The sequence below is a fragment of the Drosophila willistoni genome, assembly GCF_018902025.1.
Source record: "Drosophila willistoni isolate 14030-0811.24 chromosome 2L unlocalized genomic scaffold, UCI_dwil_1.1 Seg139, whole genome shotgun sequence".
NCBI classification, from domain to species: Eukaryota; Metazoa; Arthropoda; class Insecta; order Diptera; family Drosophilidae; genus Drosophila; species Drosophila willistoni.
Window position 1 is genome coordinate 1,240,222 of NW_025814046.1, and position 14,566 is coordinate 1,254,787.

General features: G+C 38.9%; 3 protein-coding genes across 3 annotated transcripts; 2 read left to right on the forward strand and 1 right to left on the reverse strand.

Annotated features, from left to right (window-relative positions):
- The first annotated feature begins 2,934 nt into the window (after positions 1–2,934).
- Positions 2,935–7,688, forward strand: LOC6638204 (protein bric-a-brac 1). Its single transcript, XM_023176965.2, is given in 2 exon segments — positions 2,935–3,013; positions 5,090–7,688. A coding segment is annotated over 1 exon segment (2,265 nt). The 5' UTR covers positions 2,935–3,013; positions 5,090–5,368; the 3' UTR covers positions 7,634–7,688.
- A 3,238-nt stretch (positions 7,689–10,926) lies between these two features.
- Positions 10,927–13,388, reverse strand: LOC6638226 (zinc finger protein 84). The gene is made up of 4 exons (XM_002061479.4): positions 13,060–13,388; positions 11,952–13,002; positions 11,711–11,888; positions 10,927–11,644 (listed from the first exon to the last, which is right to left on the reverse strand). The coding sequence occupies exons 1-4, from the start codon at positions 13,279–13,281 to the stop codon at positions 11,194–11,196; spliced, it is 1,902 nt and encodes a 633-aa protein (XP_002061515.2). The 5' UTR covers positions 13,282–13,388; the 3' UTR covers positions 10,927–11,193.
- A 394-nt stretch (positions 13,389–13,782) lies between these two features.
- On the forward strand, positions 13,783–14,535 carry LOC6638225. Its single transcript, XM_002061478.3, has one exon. It carries the CDS (start codon positions 13,835–13,837, stop codon positions 14,486–14,488), a length of 654 nt encoding a protein of 217 aa, XP_002061514.1. The 5' UTR covers positions 13,783–13,834; the 3' UTR covers positions 14,489–14,535.
- Positions 14,536–14,566: the final 31 nt, after the last annotated feature.

Sequence of the window (14,566 nt, forward strand, 5' to 3'; positions counted from 1 at the left end):
GCAAAAGGGTTAGGGGCAATCATAAAAATTGCAGTTTTTCCACTTAAACCATTTCTTTTGCTTAGTTTTTGGCACATTTTCGCGAAAAATTCAAAAACAGGATTGTAAAAAAGGATTGTCATAAAAAAATATGTTTTGCATATGTTTAGCATAAGGAAAATTGTAAGTAGGAGAAGGATGGAGGGGACCTTTTCAACTGATAGCAAAAATACATTTGTCGTGCAGTTTGCAAACAAAGCGATAAGTAAAACAATGCCAAATATTCCAATCGATTTAACAATCATATTCTATTGTTGATCTCGTCTCCTCCCTCTCCCACTGTCCCTCTCATTTATGTGGGTTCTTTGTGTTTTTGGCAAGGTTCAAGGTTCTATACCTGCCACATCTCAGTTCATTAAGACAACATTCATTGACTGCATGCATGAGCGAAAGAGAGAGAGAGAGAGATAGAGAGATTATGCGGTTGGATTATGTGCAGATTATGTGTGGTTGGACTAATCTTCTATAATGAGTCAACTTCTTCATCTTATGCCAAACATCTTGTTTCAGTCAAAAAGTCAGCAAAGTCAACACTGACCCTACAAAATGATGGGATAAACCATTTAAAAAGGGATTTCTTTTTCATCTCAATCGCACTTTCTGTCTCTCTCTCGCTCACCTTCTCTTACTTAGAACTTGTTGCACATATGAAAAAACTAAAGACTTTCACTAAAAGGGAAAAAAAAACTTAGTTGCAGTTGATAAGATTACACTAAGACTTAGCCCCGGCCCTAAACTTACCAGTGGCTTAGTCTTAGGGGGGATAATTGGCGAAAGTTCCACCATGAAGAAGTATGTTTTAGTTTCTATATGAAATTCTAGATTTACTTTCGCCAAAAAGTGTGTATTAACCCCCCTAAAAGGTTCTCCAAATGTTACGCCACTGATTCAACCATTAAATTGACTTGTATAAAAATGCGTTTATGGTTTGTCTTAGATTATATGGCGCAAGTTTTCATTTCATTTTCAGTTATTCTTATTTTTTTTATATACATTTTTTTTGTTCGTTATGCTTTATCAGCTTCTTGGGGAGGTGAATGCACTTGCGAACTAGTTTTTCTAAGATAGCCTCACAATCTCAACACAACAAAAAAAACCAAGACTAACGCCAAAAAAAAAATCAACTCATAGACACACACACACACAGACACACACACTGCTCAAATGCAGTGCGTCTGTAAAATGCGGTTGACCTTAATTTACCAACAACAACAACAAGAAAAAAACACAAAAATTGTAGAAAAAAAACATTTTGATTAATGATTCGGACAAGCCAAAATTTTGGAGTGGAGGCGTGGAGGAAACCAAAATTAATGATGCACAATTATTAAACTCATCCAAAAAAAAAACTAAAGTACAGCTGCAACAAAATGCAAAAAAAAAACCGCAGTAACAAATTTTTAGAGAAAGTCAAGTGTAATTTCGAAAATTAACTAAATTCCTCTAACGAGAGTTTCCTCTGATCTCTAACGGTTTTTATCTCTAGTGCGGAACCCTTCCTTTTTTTCCTGTAACCGTTACAATTTCGCTTATGCCAATTTGCATAAAAAAAAATTAAACAAGAAATATGCAAATTTTTTCTAATGTAATCTTTATTGATTTCATTGACAAGGACAATGAGGCCGCCTCTGACGACCTTCGTAATTTGCATAAGGAAGCAGCAAGCAAGAAGGTCAAATCAATCCTTTCTCTTACCTTCTACCTAAAGCAAAAACAAAATTGGATGAAGAAGAAGCAGATATAAAATGCAAGCCTATGCAAGCAGCAGATTGCATAATTACAAAATGGCGCTGCTGCTTGCTCGTTGACTTCAAATGTGAAGTTTCTGAACACATTGCTCTCTCTCCATCCACCTTCCTCACGCTCTCGCTCTTGCTCCCTCTCCGCGGAAGGGGTTTGAACACAAAAAAAAAATACCAGTTTTCAACCTGCAGGCCAGTTTGGACAACAGAAAAAAAAATGCAGTCGCCAAAAAAAAAAAAATAATACAAAAAGTATAAAAAAAAACTCGCTTTACTCTTTCCATCTCTCACGCACTCACTCATACACACTCATGTGCAGTCGCTTCGTGGCCCGACCTCCACCTCCACTTCGCAGCGTGCTCTCTCTCATTCTCACTTATGTGCACGCATTATGCTCTGGGTGCCAATAGCAGCGAATGCAAGCCAAAAGAGTGCAACAACGCAAAAACGAAAAAACAACAACAACACCAAGCACGCACGCACAAGTACGCACACACACACCGAGAGAGAGAAAGACACTCTTTGGTGGTAGCGTATAACTGCAACTTGGCCAGAGTGAGAGACCTAGCCTGGTGGAACAGAGATAGCATGTGATTTTTGTAGCACAGTTTTTCCTTCTAATTCGTTTCCTTTTCGTACACTTCCCCTCATTTCTTGTTTTCTTTTCGATTGCTGTGCGTGTGCGAGTGTCAGTGTCAGTGTGTGTGTTGTTTTCTATCCCTTTCTTGCTCGCATTTCGGGAAATTTTGACTTGCTGCATAAGAGCGCTGTTGAAATTTTATTCAAGTTTGAGCGCTCGAATCTGCAACAACGTGCCACGCAAAAAATAAAAACGCTACAAATAAAAAAAAAACACACAAAATTCAACTTAAAATTATTAAAAGAAAATATTATATTATATTTTCGAAAATACGTGTCGCTTGACAACAACAACAACAACCAAGAAATTCCGCGTGTATTTGCGTATGTGTGTGTGTGCTAGTGTGTGTAAGAGAAGAGTGTGCAAAATAAAAACAACAACAACAAGTACGAAACTTAATTAAATGCAAGCATAAAAAAATTAAAAAAAAAAAATACACAAATGTGAGAGTTTTAAGCAAACATTTTAAAACATAAAAAAAAACAAAAACAAAAAATTTGTTTTAACTAAAAAAAAACTTTACAAAAATTTTCTTCAACATTAAGAAAATCGCTTTTTTTAAGCGTTTTTCTTACATCTAAATAATTTTGTGGTAAGAATTGCAAATCCAAATTAAGAAAAAAAAAACTTTAAAACTTTTTTTTCACAATTTTATTTTAATTTATTTAATAGCTTTTTTATTTTTGGTCACACTTTTGCCCTTCATTTAATACAACAAACAAAAAAAAACAATAATAATTTTGAAACTGGAAAATCCTAAAACCGGTTTCCAAGTGCATTTTGTGTTTCAATGACGTTTATTGTCGTTGTTGTTGCTTAAATTGTTTAATTAAAAAACTTTTGAACAAAATGGTGGGCAAAAATAAAGGGCCCCCAACCCAACTGCTACAAAAAAAACAAAAACAAACGATCGAGCCATATGAAAGCTTTTGGCAAGCTTTTGGCGATCGTGGCGTATGCTTGATATTTGTTTGTCTGTATAAGAGTGCAAGACAGAAAGAGCGAGAGAGAAACAGAGCTCTTGGTGAGGCGTTAAAGCAATATTGCTTATGGCCCTATAATGCGTTTAACTTGTACCCAAAAACCAATTTCAATTTCAATTCCCATTCTCTCATTCCTTTATACTCACAAGATCTACCTGCCTACTCTATATAGGGATCATCACGAATTTGTTGCGCAAAAAGAGGGAGCGCCTTCGCAGCAGGTTTTCCTTTATCATCATCGTCTTCATCATCGTCGTCGTCGTCGTCATCTTCTTTATCCTCATCGCTCAGACAATGGGACAATGGGCCTATAGGGATATATCTCTTGCGCATTTTCCGCACTCTACTCTAACAATAATCGATCGTTTGTTTTCCACTTTCTATTGTCCGCTCGTTTGTCTGTATATTTGACATTTCCCTTCAGTTGTTGTTGTTGTTGTTCGATTGCCATTATCTTTTATGTTTTTTTTTTGGCAATTTTTGGATCCTCCTACGAGCCGCAGTTACTGCGTCCTATTGCCTACCTGTTGGTAATCGAAACCCTTCAAAGAAGAAAAAACTTCTCATCCACATACGCCCATCACACACATGCCAGTTGCATGTGTCCAACATATGCTGCCCAAAAGAAGAAGAAGAAAAAAAGGCATATGGGACGCCTATCATTACGACTCCTGTCTAGTGTGTCCACTTGAGGTCCACGACAAAAATAAAAAAGGAAAGAAAAAAATTTATTACAAGTATTTCATTTGAAATTCGACTAACAACAACCACTTCGAACCACCCTCAATACCCATGCCAAGAAAATGCCCATGAAGAAAAAAAAAACAGGAAAAACAAGCCAGAAAATGAATGAAATTATTGCAAGTTTTTTTTTCGTCGTTTACTTCCCTTCCATTTTCCAGGCGAAGCAAAAAACGACAAAAAAAAAAATGAGATATATATAAAAAGTAAAGCGCGCGAAAAAGCAGCCGGAAAAATACGCGCACACGTCTTCTTTTCAAGGGATGTTTGCATATTTTTCCCCATTTTTTATACACGTACATATTCCTTCATTTCACTCCCTCCACCTACGCCATGTTAACCTCCTCCACCTTCTTATTTTTCTGCTGCTACCACTCCGCTCCTGTTTTCGGCTTTACCCCTGCCAAACATCCACGCGCTTTCACTTTTTATGGCGCATAAAACTTCACATTGTACAGGAGCGGGGCGGGGGCGGCGTATGGAGAGGCGTGTGGTGGAGTGTGGGGGGGGGTCGCTACAATTTTTAGAACCAAGATTTTCCGCACAGCAACTTTTGCAAATGGTGGAAATGGTCTCTCTCTCTCCCTTCCCATCTCTGTTTGCCTGGGCTGAGTTTTGAGTGGGTGGAAAGGTGACCCTCCCATTTCCTCATCCTCATTCTCCTCCGTCTTTTTTTTTTTTCTTTTGGCTCTGCTCTCATCTCTATATACGAGATTTTTGCACACCTGTGTGAACAGGAATTAAAACCAAAAGGCAAAAGATCTCTCTTTCAAAAACCTTCTTAAAAACCAAATTAGAAATTTAGCAACCTATGCGAAATGTTTTTTTTTGTCTGACATATTGTGTGTGAATTTTTCTTATGAACTTTTTGCACAACAAAATAAGTTTCAATATAAACACATATATCTATATTCGAATTGTTTGTCCTTCTGGTTTAATTACAGGTCGAAACCCGTTGAAGTGTAAGCCTTAAACTGGCGCTCAAGGTCAGGAAACATCTATCCTCCTACTCGCCAACGCTGCTGAGTGCCGCGTTCACAAGTTTGAATAGCGTCTATCACAGCAGCAGCGATACAGCTCCGGACGAGGAGTCCTCCGATCATTCACATATACAACGCGGCCACCAGCAGCAGCGTCATCATCCACATCATCATCATCAGAGTCATCATCCGCATCATCATCATTCGCAACGAGAGTCTTCGTCGTCGTCGAGTCGCAACGAAATGGGTGGCGGCGGAGGCGGTGGTGCCACTCCCGTAGCAGCCAGCAGTGAGGGTGGCCAGACCTATTGCCTTCGCTGGAATAATCATCAAACGAATTTGGTACAAATCCTTCATGCCCTGCACGAGGTGGGCAGCTATGTGGACTGCACTTTGGTGGTGGACGATGAACAATTCAAGGCCCATCGTGTCGTATTGGCCGCCAATTCGCCATATTTTCAACATATACTACAAGATGTTCCACAAGATCATTGTAGCATTATATTGCCAGGTGTCAAGGGTTTCGAGATTGCTGCCCTTTTGCAATATATGTATACGGGTGAGACGACAGTTACCAAGAGTCAGGAGCCCGAAATATTACGTACAGCCAAGGAGCTGCAGGTGAAGGGTCTCTATGATAACTTGATGAAATTCAATAATAATAAGCCAACAAGTGCAGCCACATCGGCGGATGACCGTGTCCCCTATGGTCATGGCAATAGCATAGCTCCAACTTCGAGTTCTGGAGGTTCGGGTGGTAAGCCACAGAATGGCGATTCTTATGGCCATCATCATCATCATTCACATCAGCAGCAGCAGCAGCAGCAACAGCAATCGCAACATCAGCAGCAATCGTCCTCCTCCTCGGTGATCTCAACGTCCACACATATCTCACCCAGTGCCGCCATTTCGAGCAGCTGCTCGCCCCCACCGCCAGCATTTGGTGCCTATCAGCAGCCACCGTATTCGAATTATGGTCCATCAGGAGCAAGTCATCCCTCACATATTCCAGCCGGCGAGACTCCATTGACTCCCACACATGCCACGCCACATGCTGCAGCCGGTGAGGCTGGCCAATGGCCACTGTCTCCATCAGCTGCCGCTGCTGCCATGTTGAATTCCGTCTATGAGTCTGCTGCCGATATGAATCCTCTCAAGCGTAAGAAGCTCTCGGCCATATCCAGTATGTTGCTCAATAGTACACGAGATACACCCATTTTGCGTAACGTTTTGGCCCAGGCTAATCCAGCGGATTCCTCACAACAACAACAGCCACCGAATCCTTTGCTCCTGAAGAGTTCCTCATCATCCTCATTGGCAGAGAAGTCGACACCCCATCAGAGTGGTGGCGGTGGCGGAAACCTTGGTGGCGGCGGTGGAGGCACTGGTAGCCACAGTTTCAATGGCTCCGACTATGGCGGTGATAAGGAACCCCTGTCTCCACACACAGATCGCTCATTCGACGAGGAGACGGGAGGTCCTGGTGGCAAGAAACCGGAATGGAAACGCTACAAGCAATATACCCGGGCCGACATGATGTGCGCCATTCAAGCCGTACGTGAGGGCATGAGCGCTCTGCAGGCGAGTCGTAAATATGGACTGCCCAGTCGAACACTCTATGATAAGGTGCGCAAGCTGAATATCACCACAGGCCGGGGAACACATCGCACTCCCAAGCGTAGTCCACCTGGAGTGGAATCTTCGGCTGCCTTCCCCTATTCCGCTGCGGCAGCAGCTGCTGCAGCCCACAATTATGGTCAGTCCGAGCTCCTGGAACGCAGTGAGCAGGTCAAGGATCATGGTTCACATCATCCTCATCATGGCATGCCACCAACCATATCCCATTCGGCAGCTGCCCTCCTGGATCATGCATTCCTCCAGCAGGCCCTGGAGAATCGTGGCGGTGACATGGCCGGACGTGAAGCTCTCCATGCCATGGCCTTGGCGGCAGCTGCTCATGCAGCAGCCAATCGTATGTCCACCAGTCCCCCGGGTTCGGGTTCAAATGGTCATCCACATGGATCCGCAAGATCACGTAGTCCCAGCCCCAGTCCACAGCATTATGCCGAGGATCTGGAAATGCACGAGGCCAAACAAATGCACGAGCGTCTAATCAAACGTGAACGGGAGCAGGATGAGCGTGAAGATATTGATGCCGATGATGAAGAGGATCAGGATCATGATCATGTTGAAGATCTATCATTGGCACGCAAAGAACGACCCGAGTCACCATATTCCCCACCGCCGCCAAGGGCATCATCGCCCCTGGAGGGAGCCAGTGTCATAATGCATCACTCATCGAATTCCACCTCAACCAATGGCAAAGAGCACGAGGATTATCCCAATTCGGCACAATCATCGCCACCGCCGCCGCCACCGCCATTGCCTCTCGGTTTGGGCCTTAAGCGAGAGCTCTTGGGCAACGATGAGATGCAAACACGCACAGACTGATTGATGCTCACCATGGCCTGGCAGTATGCAAATGATAGCTACGATTCCATATGCTAGGTCAACACCATCCCACCCCACCCCACCCCATCCTCTCTCTCTCTCTCTCTCTCTTTATATACCTACTATTCATATACATATAATTATATATATTTAAATAGTTATTTCTTTCGTTCGATACGGCGTAAAACGTGTGTTCTCTCATCCTGATTGACCTGATCAGCAGGTCCTTAGGATGATTCAGCGGTAGTGAAGCTTTAACAATTAAACAAAAACAAATTTAAAACAAAAAATGATAAGTACCCAATCCCAGTTTAGTTTGGCGGGCAGCACTTGAGTAGCACCAAGCACGTTACAAAAATATATCATAAAAAAATATTTCATTTTTCAAATCAAAAAACAAAAAACAAAACACAATTAATAATTAAAAAATTGTTCATCACTTTGTGCCTAGAAACAGAAACTTAATTTAGGATTTATAGTTTAGGGTTTTGTCCTTAGGTTTTAGACACACACACACACACAAAAACACCCACAACTACTAGTTACATACACTAACTATTTAGACACTTGTAGGCCATCTTAAGTAATTAGTTAAAATTAAGTCCTAAGCGCTCAGCAGTCCAAACTAATCAAAAAAGAAACACAAACAAAAAGAAAAAGGAAATCATATAAAAACAAATAATTTTTCAACTTGCATAAGACTGAAAATAATGGGCGTGGCACCAGAGAGGCAGGCAGCGAGCAGCGAGAGAGGCTCACAAAATAAGTTAAAAAATAAAAAAAAAAACCGAATCAGTTAGCAAATATTATTATTTTTTTTTGTGGTACAACTTTGTTAAATTGCCAGTGATTTGTTTTTAAAAATTATGTTTTTAGCCTTAGATTATGAGTTTTTCCTTCATAAAACAAAAAAACATACCTCTACTATATAGTATATAGTTTATACAGAAATCTACCTCAAATAATGTTCTAGTTTATAAATTGTCCTGGGTTGAATTTTATAAGACTGACACCGACTCAAATTAAACAAAAAAAAAAAAAAAACGCAGCAATTAGACCCGCTGCATGCAAATCAAATGTAACGAGTAACGAGTAAAAAAAAGCGTACAAATATATGGCAAAAAACACACCCACACAGACACACACAAAACCACAACTAAGCTTAATTAGACCTAAGGCAATCGCAAATTAATTAGTTTTAAGTGCATTTAATCTAAACAAACAAAACAAAAATGAAAAAAAAAACAACAACCAACATGCGCTGGGGGCAATGCAATAGGCTCTTAAATTTTAGACAAAAACACACAAAATGTAAAACACATAATTTGTTATATGAGTTAATCTTCTGTACATAAAATCATTAAACTATATATATATATATATATTATATACACTTATACATTATACACATACATACATAGGTACAACATGCATTAAAGTTAGTGTTAAGCAAATGCAAATTATAATGTAATTGCAATTTATCATTAAACTGTTAAGACATATTACATACACACGCGTATGGATTTATTCTTTTTTGAAACGAATGCGAAAATAAAATGACTGAAGAATAATAAAACAAAATATATGAAATTAAATCACTTACTCAATCACTTATAACAAGGAGTTTTTCACTTAAGTCATTTCAGATGAGAAAGTCACTTAAGTAACGAGTAAAATACAGCAATTAACAAAAATCTCGAACCAGGCACCATGCCAATCACACTGAAGCGAGTAAATGCAGGACTTACAAGCTGCAACAGCGAGTGTTAATACCCTAAGCGAGTGAAAGTTTTTCACAAGCTGCGATTTTTAATAGCGAGTAGTATTACATGAAACGCTTAAGTTGCCTAACTCATGGAAAATTGTTTACCCACGGTTTTTGTGACTAAGGTGCAACGATACCATTCAACACTTGCCCTTGTCAACAGCGAGTAGTATTGAATGAATCAAGAAAATTGCAACGTGTACTAATTTTGTATCCAGTTATATTCACTCTATGGTAATTACTGATGATAAAAGCAATGGAAGAGTAGAAAACCGACCAAGCCCAGAATGATATGAGTAAAAGTAACGAGTATGAAAGTACCAAATGTGCACTTATTATACGAATAAAAGACATACTTGAAGGTTGATAAAGCCAATTATTTTAATTATTAACCACAATTGCTTTATTAAACAAACTCAAATGCATAACAACCATGTTGTTAATAACGAGCAAGAAATTAGCGAGTATGAATATAACGAGGCTGGAAGAATTGTTATCATATTACATCCTTGTATGAAGTAAAGAACTTATCATCATTTGGCTTTGAAGAAACATTGTTAGATATAAAGTGTCTAAAAACAACGAGTCTTTAAGATTCGTCAATATAATACATTCTTATAGAAAGTAGAAAACATAAACAGAATGCGAATTCGGTCTTGTTGAATCCTTATATATCATTATTATCGAGTACAAATATAACTAGTCTGAGATCAAGGAGTCTTTGAGATTTTTCAATGTAATACGTGCTTATGAGAGTTAGAAACCATAAATAAAATCAAAATTTGGTTTAAAAAAATCGTTATTAATAACTAACTATAACTATTAACAAATTAACAAGTCAATATAATAAGTCCTTATGGTATGAAGGTGACATAAATATGATACAAATTCGTAATAGGCTTTGTTTCAAGTAGATTCGAAGTAAAAGTACATAGAAAGTAACGAGTACGCAGATCAAAGAGGTATTCAAATTTATTTTGTTTAAAAAAAATCATTACTCATGACTGGCTAAGTGAATAATAACAAATAAGTTATAAATTTCATGCAAATTCGTGATACACGTTGTTGTAAGAAACGAGTAACGAAAAAACTCATTGAAAAATACTTATTAAACATCTTGATTGTTAAAAAAATCAATACTCACGAGTTGTCGAGAAGAACGATCTAAAACTTCTAAAAGTCAATATATGAGAACATGTAAATAACGAAAAGGGAATAGAGTGTAACGAGAACGCACCTTGTCGAATTACTTTAGTTTGAAAGAAGAGTAATGGCATTATCTTATATCCTTATTTAGCGAGTAGCAAGTACCCTCCTCAACGAGTATATCACATTATTTTGAATCAAACGAAAAGAAGGAAACGGATTATTAAATATTCTTATAGTTTTTGCCAATTGGTGGTACACGTTGTTGTAGATAACGAGAAGGGAAAATTGAGAAACGATTAAGCCACTCGAAAAGTAATTAATTTATATCCTTATGACTTAAATAAATCATTATTCTCTAGTTTGCAAGCAAATTTTAAAGTAACAAGTTAAATTTCAGATTCTAGATTCTATATTAGTTAATGAAACTTTATAACAATTTTATCTTACTTCATGATAAGTCTTTATTTAGGAAAAAAAAATACATAATTCTCATTTATCTAAATTATGGCTATGACTGGAACTTGAATTGGGCTGTCAAAAGTTGGGAGACCAAAACGAACACATTTTAAAAATACATTTGTTGAAACAATATTGAATACATCTAATTGTTAATATTGCAAACATGATATGAATTAAATCGAAATAAAATGATTCGATAAAATGGTTAGACTGATGGCCAAGAGAATACGTATATTCTCTTTTCCTACTGGCAACCAACACAGTTGGGCGGATTTCGATTATCGAAATTGACAATACCGATGGCAAAACGAAATGGTTTATGATTTGCCAAATGCATGGGCCTTGTGGTTGGCATTTTGACATGCGGCAAAATCAATTCCCTCTCGGCATAGGCCACCAATTGGGGACGCTCTGGCTTGGACGCTTCCGTATTGTTATTGGCAAACGAGAGTGTACGATCAATGTGAATGAGGGGCGGTTCTTCGTTTGGACTGTGACCACAATCCCGACAATGGGCCAAAAGTTTTGTCTCACTCAAGAACTCGAGGCGACAATAATTGCAATAATAATTAATGCCCTTGCTATGCAGCAAAAGATGATGATCGAGTTGATGCTGATACACAAACTCATCCTGGCACTTGTGGCAAATGTAATATCCACGATTCTGTCTATGCAGATGATAGTCAAGAAATACCCTGCGAAATTGGACATGAACATTTGAAATAAAGAAATGGTTGAAACATTAAGAATTTTTTGCTTACTTGCTGGTAAAGACATCTCCACATTTCTGGCAATAGAACCAACTCATTTTCCAATGATTCATATAATCATGGTACATGAGAGTTTCCAATGTGGTCGTTTTATAGCCACAAGAAGGAACAAAGCAAGTGAAAGACTTCCTTTTCACCTGCTTTTTGAGGAGATCTAGCAAATAGAGATCTGGAAAAGTAAACTTGTGGTTAGATAAGATCGGCAAAGTTGGTTAGGAATCCATTAACTTACCATACTCTTTGTCAGAGGTTATATGCATTTCCTCTTCGCCCTCTTCTATCTCATCGTAGACACGACATAGATTGTTTAGAGCACTGTTACTATTGCTACGGCTATGATTGACCACCCAATCACCTGTGAAATTCATGCGTCTACTATACATGGTGTCCACCGTTGAAACAGCATCATCGTCATCATCATCATCCTCCTCCTCGTCGTCGTCATCATCATCATCATCATGCTCCAGTAACTCCTCATTCTCTTCCTCCTCTTCCTCATCGTCATCATCATTATTTTCAGGTTCTTTTTGCTGCTCCCATGCCACAGAGCATGCCCTTGATCTTGAACGCAAAGAGCGTGATCTTCTTGCTTTTTGCTCTTGCCCTTTGTCTCCAGTCTCCTCTTCCAGGGCCTCCTGTTTGGCACTGCAAATGGTATGATGCAATTCCCATTCATATTTGGCATCAAACTCCGCTCCGCACAAGTTGCACAAATGCTGCACTGGCTCATCCTGTTCCTGTCTAGCTTCTGCTTCATTGAGTACACGGCATTTGGGCTTGTTTGCAGGTGTGTGCTGTGGATTACGACGCCAGCAGCGACGTGAGTGCATTGTAAAGTAATCCTTGCGAAAATAAGCTCTTCCACAATACTGGCACAGGAGTCGAGTTCGCCATTTCCAACCATTTGAGGCTTGCGGTCCACTATTATTACGGATACCACCCGATTCTGTGGCCGTCGGGGATTCTGGTGGTTGTGACGAATACGCCTCCAATTCCGAGCAAGTCGAAAGGGAGGAACTAGTGTACATGGTGTCCTGACTTTCGATCAGTGTGGTAGACACCTCGGCATCAGCTATGGGCGGTGGACTTGTATGAGTTATGGTTGTTGTACTAACATTGGCATCTCCACCGCCCTCATCGATGGGCGCTTCTTTGCCTTCGTCCTTCTGTCGCTGCAGACGCTGCATTCTCTGCATCAGAGAACGTGTGACCTCCGAATGCATATTCAATTTGCAGACACACTCAACGCAAATAGTTTTCAATGTCGACTGGATGACATCCGCCTGCAATGGCTAAGGAGTTTAATATCCTAGTTGGTTAAATTGGGCACTCTGACTTACCGCCATCTTCCAGTCACGCCGTAGACGACGCTGCATTACCTCGTTGGAACTCATGTCCAGGGCAGATAGTTTTGCAACTCTACAAATGGTACAATTACTGGTGGATTCCACTTGTTCTGATTGTCCAGCATCTTCGCCTTCATCACCACCACCACCACCGCCGCCACAGCTGCTGGTGGGTTCCGGCACAGGAGCAAGTGCATCCTGCATCTTGCAGTTCATACAAACTATACGCAAAAAGGGAAACAATTCTCCATGCCCATCATGCCATGGTTGCCAAGGCGTTCAAAACGTTTGTTTATCTATTCGTATGGCTAGTTTATAGTAGATGCAGTTCAATTAATTTTTTAATTATTTATTAAAATAATTTTTAATGTTTTTTCTTTTGGCATTATTTTTTGAATTATTTAAATAATTATTAGATTAAAAAAATTATACAAGTTGGCAGTCCTAGCTTATGAGTTTATCGATAAAAAAATTGGATATGAGCAAAACTGTGATTTTGCTGTTCTAAAAAAAAAACCTGACTTTTAATTCTAATATAGACTTTATTAACTTTACATTAAATTTCATAAACTTTTTAGAATAACAACAATTAAAATCTAAGCCCAAAAATTGATTTAATTTAGTTAAATCAGAGAATAAAAAATATTTATTAGAAATGTCTTGAGTAGCAGTCACTGTGACAAGTAACAGTTAACCAAATCAGTCATCTCTGATGGCTCCCGCATTTGTTTATTTAAATTAAGCTTAGTTTGTTTTTACTTTAATTTTAATGGAATTGCATAGGCGGCTTTTTGGCGTAGATAAACTTGTCCCGAAATCTTTAATAGAGATCTCTGGACCCTCAAATAGTGGTAAAACATTGCTAGTTCAACAATTAATGGCACATTACATCTGTGACTTGAATTGGGAAATTCTATTTCTAAATCTCAGCCACAAGTTGCAAATACACAATTTTGCCAGAATAATCACAGAAAAAGCCTCAACATCCAGCAATGAGAATCTGGAGAAACGTTTAAATTCGGTGAAGCTAATAAACTGCTTCAGCCCCAAAGAATTGGACGAATCTCTCGAGATAATTAAGTACATGCTACTTGGTAACCGAAACATTAAATTAATTGCGATCGACACACTTTCCGAGTTCTTTTGGCTGGATATGGAACAAAGGACTACGAAAATTAACAAATTAAAATATTATGTGAAGTATGTGCAATCATTGGAGGCGATATGCCGAGAGGTCAATGTCTGTGGCATGTGGACAGTGGATAACAAATTTGTCTCACAGATGCAAAATGGAGCCAACGATCCATTTCGAATAGATCATAAATTGAGATTTTCTATTTTACCCCAAGGTGGAGTTGAATTGAATGGTCAAAGTGTTGAGCTAACTAACCAAGGAGTGAAATTTATTGAAGACGCTTATTAGACACTGGTGTCTAAATTTGTATATAAAATGTTTTTAGTTGATCAAATATGTTAATTAAATCAATTTTTACATAGTTAA